Source organism: Protopterus annectens, chromosome 11.part0, assembly GCF_019279795.1.
Source record: "Protopterus annectens isolate FY-2018-M chromosome 11.part0, PAN1.0, whole genome shotgun sequence".
NCBI classification, from domain to species: domain Eukaryota; kingdom Metazoa; phylum Chordata; order Ceratodontiformes; family Protopteridae; genus Protopterus; species Protopterus annectens.
This window is the reverse complement of record NC_056745.1, coordinates 292,019,080-292,032,498: the sequence shown is the minus strand read 5'-3', so window position 1 is coordinate 292,032,498 and position 13,419 is coordinate 292,019,080. Positions and strand designations below refer to the sequence as shown.

The 13,419-nt window shown below is 39.1% G+C and overlaps 1 protein-coding gene across 2 annotated transcripts in view; it reads left to right on the top strand.

Moving 5' to 3' along the window:
• NR1H4 (nuclear receptor subfamily 1 group H member 4) overlaps positions 1-13,419 on the top strand; it is an 856,459-nt gene that overhangs the window by 624,351 nt on the left and 218,689 nt on the right. For both annotated transcript variants that reach the window (XM_044087787.1, XM_044087788.1), the window contains exon 5: positions 8,588-8,718. In XM_044087787.1, the coding sequence (XP_043943722.1) occupies positions 8,588-8,718 (131 nt within the window). The remainder of the gene's footprint in view (positions 1-8,587; positions 8,719-13,419) is intronic.

The window sequence follows — 13,419 nt, the reverse complement described above, 5'->3', positions numbered from 1 at the left end:
TAAACCTTCCAGTACTCCTATTCTATCTACCCTCATCACCCCATATACAAATCTGAAATCAATACGTTCCTCACACAAAAGTCTTCTACACACCACTAAACCTAACAACAAGGCTTGTGAATCTCTCTTCTCTAACGCTGTCAGAAAAACTTGGAATCTTCTCCCCAGCGACCTCTCCTCTCTTCCCTCTCTATTACTCTTCAAAAACAGACTGAAACTCTACCTTTGAACACACTGGTTGTGCTCCTGTACTAAACCTGAATAGGCATCTATCCATCTGATTAAACTTAGCTCTGCCCAACCTAGACTACTCATGAACTATTATATATTCCTTTTACCTATAAATACAGATTCCTTCCTAAACTACACTGTGTCCAGTTTCTGTAAATACTTCCTACTGAAGAATTTCTTTATTTTTATATAATTAACCTGTCTTCTCTTTTGACTTTAGTCCTTCTGTTCATGTTATTATACCTGCATATTGTATAGTGTAAGCATTCTTGCACTACAAGTACTTCATGTTTGTCCTCACAGAATTTTCTGTTGTAACCTGTAATATGCAATGTATATAATGAATGTTGCTATTTAGTCATTTTTTTCTGTTGTACCTGGAATCTGCAATGTTTATTATGAATATTTTTATTTAGTCATTTTTTTTTATTGATTATTAAGTTTTTCATTTATCTGTCTTGGAGCTTATCTCCCCGGGCCTCTACTGAAAATGGACATGTATCCAGTTAGACTAGCCCGGTCAACAAATGTAAAATAAATAAATAAATAAATTTATCAGCATTCAGCTGTAGGATCAATCTCTGCTCAGCTTCTTCATTTCTGTACTTGATGTCACCCCCTCTGATGCTTTCATGCACTACCTCCAAAACCAAAAATTTAAAAACATGATGTATCCCCTCTGCCTCAACATGCTTAGCTAAGGCACTCGTCTCTTTCTTATTGACTATAGCCTTCATATGCTCCAAGATATGCTCCTTTAACATTCTATTAGATGTTCTTCGTGTTTCACTGTTGCAGTCATGTATTAAAAGGGGTTATTTGACATCCTGCCTGTTCCTCATAGCTTATCACATTAGGTTTATCTGCTTGCAGTAGCCCTCAGTCGGGCCGGTTTATCAAAGTCTTGGGTCCTGCGTCGGTTGCTGTCTCATCTTCCATGACGTCAGGTAGTCAGGGGTGTAAAGCATGCAGCAGATGCCATTACATCAGTCTTTCTTGCCGTGCGGTGCCTGAAGCAGAAGCAGCTTGCAAGTCCCGGTCGGCCAACTCCTGAAATTTTCGTTTTCGAGTTTCAGATCCGAAGTCTTCAACTAAGCTAAGTACCCCATTGGGGATCCTTTTTCTTGCTCTAAACTGATGTCAGTAAAATTTAACAATTGTATTTCTTGTGGAAAGCAAATACATCATAAGGATTTTCATTCGTACTGCATTCCTTGCTTAGGCCCAGACCACGACGTACCTCACTGTCGGTTTTGTGCCTTATTCAAACCTCATACTATTCGTCATCATTTCATTTATGCATCTAAATGTTTTGGTACTCAGTTCAATTATCCGGAAATGGCTTTGGGAAACCACCCGACTACTGACATTCTGAAAAAATGCAAAGATAAAAACAGAGACAGACCGCATAGATCCAAAGCTGCCGACGACGTTTCTCCTAAGCTAGTCACCAGTTCACCGGTACTCAGTGAGGCACTTTCGCAGCCCCTGATACCTGCTACTTCAGATTCACAGGCCTCTACTGAGACCCATTCAGAGTCCAGTATGCTGTGAGATGCTTCTTCGACTGTGGAACCTGCGGATGTCTCTACCTTAGATGGGTTCGGAGCAGCTGTGCAGGCACCGGCTTCTGAGGGTGTATTCAGTCCTACTGACTTGCATATTAAACTGACACCATCGTCTTCTTCAAGGCCTAAAACTCGATCCATGCCTAGAAAACCGACACCCAGACTGCATGGTCAGGCCCCTATGCCTAAAAAAACAAATGATAAGAATGGCTGAAGACCCTATTACTCTAATCAAGGGAAGCCACCCTTCCCCCTCTAAGAGACCTAGCACTGATTTTCCTACTGTTTCTTCTGATCAGGATTCTGAAATTTCTGTTTTCTCTGATGACCAGGATTTACCCTTATCTACCTGTGAGGATTCTGATGCAGAGGACTCCATTCCCTCTGCTTCCCCACCAGATGATTTCTCTTTTGGTGAAACCTTGCATACTCTTAGGGAGCATTTCCGCTAGGAAAGCCAGGATTACTCTGACTCCAAAAAGAGGCTTAGGGAATTCTTAGTCCTACCTCAACTCATGCCTTTAGCTATCCCTCCTGTACTGGACATTGTAGATGATGCCTTCTCGGAATCTAGCCTGGCCCCTGACTCTTTACCTCCTGCTCCCAGAAAGCTTGATAGGTATTACAGGATACCTGACTCTCATAAGTTCCTCTTTAAAAATCCTACTGCAGATCCTGAGACCATTTCACAGGGACCCAAGGGCATTAAGGCTACTACTGCCAAAAATCCTACCCACTCTGACAGAGAGTCCAGGGCGCTGGATAGATGGGGTAAGAAGGTATACACTTCTGCAACCTTGGCCATTAGGGCCTTAAACTACCAGTTTTATGTGTTAAAGTATCAGCAGCATATTACTGGTTGCTTAAACAGAAAATGATGTTGATTCCTGACAGTGCTGAAAATAAAGATTTACAGGATTTAATGCATTTTGCTAAACAAGTTGGAAAACATACTTCACAATGTGGTTTTGATTTATTAGTGGCATCTTGCAGGGTTGCTGTCACTGGGTCTTTACTTAGAAGGCATGCTTGACTTAAGGAGCGATCTTTTGCCAGATCATGTTAAAGCTAAATTACTGGATGCTCCCTTAAACCAAGACTGCCTGGTTGTATGTAAAAAAATGGAGGAAAAAGCTAAATGTATGCAAAATGTTAAAGATTTCCTGCAAGTACAGCCAACCAGATTTAGTAGGCATTGGCCCTCTAAGAATTGGTCCTTTCCAGCCTCTTCCAGGCCTTCTCAGTCCAAACCCAGAACCAGCAGAACCTGCAGGCTTCAGTCCCAAGGTACTCACAGGCCAAAGCAGTGGGGGGCTCCCACTTCCAAAACAGAGAGTAGTAAGACTCACCCCTATGCAAACTGTCTCAATGACTTGACTTTAAATCTTCCAAGCCCTGCTCAACTGACTGTTCCTTTAGGTGGCAAAATTGCCCTGCAAGCAAAAAATTGGGAACTCATTACCCAGGACAAATTGGTTTTAAATATTGTTTCTAAGGATACAGATTTCACTTCCACTCCTTACCAACCCCAAACGGTTGGCCTGACCTACCCCCAAATCAGTGGGCAGAGGCTCAAAAGCAAATTATCTCTCTTTTAAGCATCAGAGCTATTCAACCTGTCCCAGAAGAAGAATGGGGGCAAGGTTTCTACTCAAGACTTTTCCAGGTACCCAGAAAAGACAATTCCTGGCATCCTATCCTGGACCTGTCTATCCTAAACACATTTTTGGTAATCCCAAAATTCAAGATGCTAACTCTGCATCAGCTGCTTCCCATGCTAGGCAAATATGCCTGGTGGGTAACACTGGATTTTAAAGGAAGCCTACCTGCATATCCCAATAAGGGAATCTTACAGAAGATATCTACGCTTCAGAGCAGGCTACATGCACTATCAGTTCTCTGCATTGCTCTTTGGCTTATCTACTGTGCCCAGGGTATTCACAAAGTGCCTAGCTCCAGTCATTGCATTTTGCAGGCAAATAAATATTCAGATATACCTGGACGATTGTCTAATTCAGGCAGAAAGCCAGGACATACTATTAAATCATCTGGAATTTGTAAAGAAATTGCTAACATCTCTGGGGTACACCATAAATGAAAAAAATCACATCTTGTACCCTGCCAATAAATTGTATTCCTGGGAGCAAGCTTGAATACAACTTCCCAGATGGCCAACTTCATGCCAGAGAAACAAGTTCACTTGACAGCCTACTTCAAAAAACTGGCCACAAAGGCCCAGCTATCTGAAAGGAAAATACTGCCAGCCCTGGGGTTCATGGCCTCTTGCATTCTACTAATTCCATATGCAAGACTGCATATGAGGAAACTACAGTGGTATCTAAAAAGCCTATGGTGCCAGCATTCTCAGGATCTAGAATCAATGATTCCTATCATACCTTGTTTACAGATAGAGTTCCTTTGGTGGGCAGAGGCCTGCCACCAAAACAAGGGACTGCCATTCACTCTACCCCCTGCCGCCAAACCCTAACAACAGATGTATCAGATTATGTATGGGGGGACTCACTTGGCAGGGTAATGCATTCAGGGCAAATGGAACCCAAATCAAATGCACCAGCATATCAATCAAAAAGAAATGTTAGCTGTACAGAATGCTCTGACAGCCTTCAAGGACCACATTCTTCCAGGACAATTATTGGTAAAGACGGACAACACCACTGTTATGTGGTACATAAACAAGCAGGGGGGAACCCACTCATACCCTCTCTGCAGACTAGCCATGGCTTTGTAGAACACAGCCTTGAGCTACCAAGTGCACCTACAGGCTCAATTCCTGCCAGGAAAGCTAAATACACTGGCAGACGACCTAAGCAGAAATCTCATGGACCCACTCAAGTGGAAACTGGAACCAAAGATATTCAACATGTTGAGAAACAAATGGGGGAGCCCAGAGATAGACCTGTATGCCTCCCCCCAGAACTACCAATTGGACAAATTCTGCACAAGGACTCCCCACAAACAAGCTTGGAAAGTGGATGCCCTGTCCTTTACTTGGAAAAACCAGTTTATGCCTTTCACCCTCTGCCTCTCCTCTCCAAGGTACTACTAAAGATCAAACAGGACAAACAAGGACAATACTGATTGCACCAGACTGGCCACGCCAACACTGGTAGCCCCTCTTGCGCAGTGTGTCACTGCTGGCACCATGGCACCTGCCTCAGACCCCTGCCCTGCTGTCCCAGCAGGAGGGCCAGATTCTGCACCCACAGCTTCAAACCCTGAACCTGGCAGCCTGGCTAATTACCTGATCTCTCCATTACCATCCCTCAGTAAGCAAGTGATGAATGTCATTCTGGAGGCAAGGAGGCCTAGTACTAGAAAATCCTATGCTGAAAAATGGAAAAGATTCGATGCTTCACAAGGGCCTTTCCTTTCCCCATCAAAAGGGACCTTAACTTTATATTGAAAAGCTCACTTACCTTCCCTTGAGCTAGCTTGCAATGCAGAGTTGTTGAAATTTTCTTTCATCATCTTCATGCTGACAGGTTGTCCCCTCGAACAATCCCCCTCTTCATGCCTAAGTATATAAATAACGCACTGTAACCTCTTGATTCTCACTTTATAATTCCAACCTCCTCAAACAAGGAGCGATACAGGACTGTCCCTATCTTTTATTTTTCAACTTTTTCTAAAGTACACTTCTAAGCTATTGTTTCTGTCATCTTATTTACTTTTTAGCTTTGCAAGGGCACCGATTTCTCAGCTTGGCTGTGTCTACTTCACTGTAAATGAATTATCCATTAATTTATTTACTTTAAATTTAAATGTAGTACCCATTATTCAATTTTCTAGAATATTTTACACTAAGTTATTTCCTCTACATGTGTTTATCCACCTTATTACATCATCTTTTATCTCACGTTTGTGGAACGTTATATTACATGAAATTAGACTTCTTTATGTATTGTGGTGCAGTGTTCAATTTAACAGAGTGTTATAATTTGAGCATGTGTTTCCAACGCTTTTTATTTGCCGCAAATGTACAAAGGCTTGAGTTTGTTCATTATATTTTGCACATATCTGTTCTATTTGGAGAATATTATAATACCTTGTGGTCTTTAATATATTTAGCTAGGCATTGCTGAACTACATTATATATACCCTCATGCTTAAGCAACAAAAGGTAGAGTAAGTAATCATTTTATTTTAATCCTCCAACATTTTTGCAATTTTACATATGATGTGGTTAATGTTGAAATATTAACTCATGGCTGTGTCCTCATGATCAGATCAAATGGGGAAATATTGTGCATCACACCCAGTCATGACTTACTGCTAAACTGTACTTTTGTAAACTGTTGTATCTCTTGATATGCTGTTATTTGCTTGCCATAAGCATTGGTCGTGGCAAATGGCCCTTGAACCATTTCTTTGGAGTATTTATGAAATGCAAAAATAAATATACTGTGAACTAGTCAAATGTCATGTTGTTTAAAATATCCTCCTTTTAGCCAGAGGGATAAGCCTTGCCTACATTCCAAGTGAACCAAGTTAATAAAGTGGCTCAGACACTTGGTAGAACTGGTCCAGTAGAGCAGAATGAAGGGGCAAAGCCCATCAGTCTTGATCTGGTGGATAGGGACAAGTGGTGTGCATTTGGGTGCAAACACAGAGCACCATTCTCAGGTGTAACAGGGAAGCTACTTACAGTGCATTAATGTGAATGGACAGGAATTTTTCTGCTGACTTATATCTTTTGCAGTGGCAAGGGGCAACCTAGAACTGATCGTCATAACTCCTTCTACTTGCAGAAGTACTATCTGGATGAACAGGAGAAATGTAAAGTTAGAGAAGACCACTCTTTAGACATGAAAACTGTCCCACCCCTATCATCTGACTGTCACTAGAGGGAGAAAATGGGCTGATTAGGATACCCAGGCAGGAACTTTACTTTGGCCATCTAGTCTCCCCAGTCACATGTTGATCTATCACTCCTCTTGCACAGAGAGTAACAAGTGATGCTGTCCCCTGTAGTGTGGATAAGTATTTTATTTTTAATCCTAGTATCCCTGGGGTAGCAGTATAATTCATGTTGTTTGTATCAGGGTTGAATGAATGCTCCTACATATGTTGACCCTCTTTACAATGCTAAATGCAACTAATGAGTGTGTTATTGTCATGGTCCTGCCTATACTAAATGGGGTCCCTTCATCTCAAGGTGAGCAAGATAGCATTAACTTCAGTAATCCCACCTCCCCATGCAAGCTTTTTAGTACCCAAATGTGAGATGAATACCTTTCCCAAAGAATTTCCCTCCTATGGAATAGACTGTCCTTTCATATAAAATAAAGTAGGTCCCTAAAGTTCTTCAAACACCCTGAATGGGTGATGAATCCCAAATAGAACCCTAGGCTAACCCCTCAAACCCTTATGAAAAGGGGTAGCATTTTGGCTTGGCTTCAAATGATCCACCAGATCAACTGCATTGTAAGAACCTGTGAACATATGAGTGGCCTCTGAAACTTTGGTCATTCAGTGCATACATATAGTCACCATGGACACAGTTGGAGCCTAGCACAATATTGTGCCAGATCTTGGTAGAAGATGAGAAAGTTCCCTTTCTAGAGGTTGTGTGACCTTTTGTGCTTTCCTGTGAGAAAGTTTGAACTGAACTGCATTCAGTGCTTCAAAATATTTCAGTACGTAGACATGAGAAAGTTGTAGCAATACAATACTGGATTTAACAGAGCTTCCCAGATACAACATTTTAAAATCATTTCCTCAAATTAATTTCAAATACTAACACAAGTTAAAAAAATACTTTCCCATGTCAGATCTGTAAATCCTTATTCCTAAAAATGCTGTGAGTGTGGGGTACTAACCCAAGCTGTTTAAACTCTGATTCCTAAAACTGGGATGGGGGTTGATTATTTACTCTTGGTGATAAGTTGAAGTACCTGCCATATGCATTCTCATTTTCATATGTTGTAGTGTTTCAGACCAAGCTGAGAAATGTGACCCACATAATAGCTGTTTGAAGATGAATTCTCCAATTAATATTTTAATTATCTTTTTCATTACCAGGGTTCACCAAAGCTGTTTATATTATTGTACAGCATTGTGCAGTGTATGAATAAATATTGAGCATGAAGATTTGTTGAATCTCAACTCAGAAAATTCTCTACAACCTGAAATGAGCTTAATGAATTGTCATTTTTCAAATTCATGAATTCATGAGTTATGAAAAATTGCATTCTTTGTGAAGGTTTTGCTGGGAGGAAGCTGCATTGCACCCACATAGAGTATACTCCGTAAAATAGTATCACTCCTAGACAATACACCCTCAAGAAAGGGTAGAAAATCAGACAGTTCCCTTTCTACAGGTTGTGTGACCTCATTGTGGTGGTGTACAAGTAGGGAGATGGAACACCACTGACTACATGTAGGATGCATGAAGGACACACCCCACAAAACTAATATTCTAAACTTCAATAGTAGTTTTTTGTGCAATTCTTGTAAATGACAAATTTATGAATTTGCTTTGATGTATAATGTTTCATTGAACTGTGATTTGATAAAGCATTATGATCCATAAAAATGACAGGTGCTCTTTTAACTCATATCTGTTTCATCATATAATGAGCTGGTAACATCACGTGAACACCCCACGTGCCGTCATTCTTTTTTATCCTCCAAGAGCATCTCTTTTAACATTTTCTTATGATTTGCAATTATATCAGAAGTTAATAACAGAGCATTCAGCACTTCCTGACGATTGCTTATCACTTTGCTGCAGAATGTCATGCAACTTCCTGTGTTTATTTTTCCAGGTTTATTAACAGAAATACAGTGTAAATCAAAGAGATTACGAAAAAATCCCAAACAACCAGATCAGTTAAGTAGAGAAGACAGCGATACACCTGATTACAGACAGGTGACATCCACCACAAAGCTCAAAAAGGTAAGTGCTATCTACCTAAAGCTACCTAAACAGGAAGTATTATGTAGATGAATTCAAAGTGTGAAAAATATTGAGATATAACTAGTTAATTTCTAATGGAATACAAGGGAAGAGTGTAATCATAGTGGCCTGGTTATTCACATATTTACAATCTTCTACATCTTCCTCTACTAGATGCTGTAGTTTGTAGGATTTAAGTGTGAAACTGTTTCTTGTGACCACAGCCCAAATATATTAATGAAGATTGCCTAATAATCAATTTGATGTGTGCAAACACAGAAGATTCACTGATTTATTTTGGATTTGTACAGTCCATTGAGTCACAATTAATTAATGGACAATTTAAATGAATACATCTAACTTACCCAGAAGTTTTCTGACCTCAGATGATGTTATATTACGTAAGGGGTATGCTCCCTATTTACTCAGCGACCCAAACTACTTCTTATTAAATATTTCTCACTCAGATTGTTCCTCAGTTGACTGGGACTTGACGGACCACACCATAACTAATTATTCTCACAATGGAAAACTGGTGTACTCTTTGTCTTGTATCCCTGTTTATTTCATGTGTGGATCTGAAGCCAACACACATAACCATATCTGATGCTACATTGATGGGTACACATTGTGTGTGTGTGTGTGTGTGTGTGTGTGTGTGTGTGTGTGTGTGTGTGTGTGTGTGTGTGTGTGTGTGTGTGTGTGTGTGTGTATGTGCACCAGAATGATTTGTGGCTGCTTTCTAACATAAGCAAAAGCTTTACAATGCAACTGGTTTTCTTATGTGGTGCATAATGACTTGTGCAGTTACATACAACAGATTAATAAATGCCCCTATTCAGCAATTACATAAATTATTTTTGTTGTTTCCACTGCTTCTAGTTATAAATATATCTTTGCCACTACTGAGTGATGTCATATATATATAATTAAATTGGTTCTTGCCTGTTCAACTTCTTGCCATATATTTTCTGAAGAGAGACTAGGTGAATAACAGATTTGTTCACTGCATCTCCTTCAAACTAAAGTAGTACAATACCTTATGTGTTGTCTTACTTTTATACTTTACAGTCTGAATTACTTTCATTTAGGATTGTTACAATACAGAATTTTAATATACTTCATCTTCAAAAGATGTTCCTGCTATAACAGAATTTCACATGTTGAATGTCAAGTCTTGATATGAGGTAGGTTTCAGCATTTATAATTTTTTTTCAAAGTTATTTTATTTACTTAGTTTGGTCAGGTTTCTACTAATCTTTTTTTCTCCCAAAGTTATCTAAAGGAAAAGAGATGAAACACTGTTACATTTTTCTGCAGAACCATGTTTAAGCATATTTTAAGTCTGTATTTATATAGGATACACCGGAGATAATGTGTTAAGAGATTGACTCCAATTTTCTATCTAAATATTTTTTCCTTCTGTCATAATCAATAAAGCCTTTTTTTTTTTTCAGATTGGCCTGACGATGTAATTAAATTGCTGCATGTGGTAATGGCAGTTGATTTTGAGGGGTGGATTAAGTTTTCTAGCTGTTGATCTGCGATGTAGATGAGGGCCTGCCCAGATGAACGATTTCAGGATTCCTTACCTTGGGAGGGCCAAGCATATCTCTAGTTCATTATGTCCATCAAAGCACATTACAGATAATTACAAGAAACAAGGCAGATTTCTGGGGAAATAATTCTGATGTGCTCATATTGTAATACATTTTGGCATCACTGAACTACAGTTATATTCTCTTCTCTCCAAGTTGGCGTAATCTTATGGCCAATATTTTCACAGACAAGAGTGTGGTGACAGAACCCTTTGGCTGAAAAATGCACTTCAAGCATTAGACAGTAGGATGGAGAACATCAGGAAACTAATCACAGGAAGGTGGGCAAAAGGGATTGATGTTAAACTAGATGAAAATAGTTTTATCATAACCTAATCCACCCTTGTTTATTTTGTGTGTATGTGAGCGCATGCGTACGTGTGTGCGTGTGTTTGTGTGTGTGTGTGTGTCTGTGTGTGTGTGTGTGTGTGTGTGTGTGTGTGTGCGTGTGTGCGTGTGTGTGTGTATGCATGTGTATGTGTACGTGTGTGTGTGTGTGTGTGTGTGTGTGTGTGTCTGTGCGCATGTATGTGCGTGTGTACGTGTGTCTGTGTGCATACTTACATGTGTGTGTGTGTGTGTGTGTGTGTGTGTGTGTGTGTGTGTGTGTGTGTGTGTGTGTGTGTGTGTGTGCATATGTGTGGTATCTGTGCACTGTGTAATTGATAGTGCTGGCTGTTTTTTTTTTTTGTCCATTTCACTCTAGAGGGGTAGATTGATAGATATGTAGATATACAGATAGAAAGGTAGATAGATAGACAAACACATATATATATATATATATATATATATATATATATATATATATATAAATATTTAAATTATATACAGCTAGATAAGCCAATCCAGCTTGTGCTAACTTAACAGTTTTAAAAGCTTTACTTTGCAAAAACACAATCAAATATAGATAACTGCATCAACATGTATGTTAGAAAAGGAAAACACTTAAGCTTTCAAAGGACCTGTAAATGCAAAAGTTTTTTTTTTTCTTGTGATACCTTTATGTTTTTTCCTTAAAACACATTAAATAAAATGTTTTAATGCTTTGATAATAATGGTCGCTACAGCAACTCGACTATATTTGTATGTTACACCTTATTTCAATATCTTAAGCATGTGGCATTTTCTTCAAAATAAGATGTGAAAATAGTCACATAAGGGTCATGAGCATTTTCTGTATTACCTTTCCTTTTCATAGAAATAATTTCAGAAGTTAAAAAAGCTCAAAATGAATATATTAAAAGAATAGAATGAGATTGAGGGGAACGGGCTGTGCTGTCTACAGTCCTGTGTAGATTAATTCCAAAAAGGTCAATTTCTGACTCAAAGGTAACACCTCACTATGGCTGCAGAAGCAAAATGTTACTGTGTATACAGAAGGCACCTTGTGCTCAGTACATATGCAAATGAGATGTACAGTGTTTTACCTTTAAAAGGCATCCAATGCTTACATCATTCACCTGCTGTAATAAAGCCATTCAAGCTATATTAGAACAGTGGGTCTACTTCATCTTAACAAAATTACGTACATCTTGACTGATCTGCCACAGAACAGTTTACTACTGGCAGCAGCACCCTTCAAATGGGGTGGCAGGAATGAGAATTCTCTAGGTCAGTCACTTATTTGTAAATGTACTTTCAAAACTTCAGAGTAGACTCAACAGTACCAAAAGCAATGTACATATATTTAAGTAGCGGAGAAATTTCTAGATGCATATCCGAATCTAAAGGATCAGAAATGATTTTGACTAGATACTAACATCAAGTCCTTAACAGTGTTCTGAAGCATAATAAACAAGCTTTCTTTAACCATTGAATGTATTATCCCCCTTTTCTTATAATAAATATATTCCATTATAATCAAAAGACAACCCACAAAACAAGTAAGTTCAGTCAATATGTAAAAAATCCCAAAAGGGCCAAGGCAGAGTAAGACTGAACGAATAACACTGAACGAAGCAAGTAGCATAAAATATAAAACTTTTATTTGCTCAGTGTTACTCTGCCTTGGGCCTTTTGGGATTTTTTTATATATTCCATTATAAACTGATTTTTTGTACTATAAAATATTTGATTCAGTATGATCCCTTTGAAAAAAAAAAAAAAAAATATATATATATATATATATATATATATATATATATATATATATATATATATATATATAAATTCACTTTACAGCATTTGGTAGTAATTTGATATTAGTTTACCTTTTTATGGTTTCATTGTTATTGTCTAAAAAAGTCTAGGTACGCTTCCATGCCTTTGGTAAAACCAGAGGACATTCTTTCTCTAACCAGTAAAATGCATTATCTAGTAGCCTAATTATTTAGGTCAGGGACAGTTAGTACTGAGAACTGTAGCTTTGGACTGTCAGTGTGTTGTATCCTGCTGTCAAGGGTAAATGGTTTGAGTTCTTCTTTCTCCAGTTACCTATGTATGACTCTGAGGGAGTCACTTAACAAGTCAAGTGCTTCTGGGTTGGCCCAGAAAATGGACACTCGCATCCAGTGGCTGTACCCAGTTTACAAATGTATTACAATAAAAATAGTTAAGAAGGGATGTGCCTTTCACCAGTGTTGGTACACCCTGTTAATAAATGAATAAATTAAAATATAATTACAATCCGTGAGATGTGGCAATGATAAGAGCTTCAGGGTTTGAAGAATGTTTGCATTCTGTTAAAAAATGTGCAGGTTAGGTTTCCTCACAGTGTTTATTCACCACGGGCACAAGGCATGTGCAGGTTAGGTTTCCTCAGTGTTTATTCACCATGGGCACAGGGCATGTGCAGGTTAGGGTTCCTCATAGTGTTTATTCACCACGGGCACAGGGCATGTGCAGGTTAGGGTTCCTCACAATGTTTATTCACCACAGGCACAGGGCATGCGCAGGTTAGGGTTCCTCATAGTGTTTATTCACCATGGGCACAGGGCATGTGCAGGTTAGGGCTCCTCATAGTGTTTATTCTACACTGGCACAGGGCATGTCCAGGTTAGGGTTCCTCATAGTGTTTATTCACCATGGGCACAGGGCATGTGCAGGTTAGGGTTCCTCATAGTGATGTTCATCGTGTTACCCTGCTGCAGTCATTACACATGGG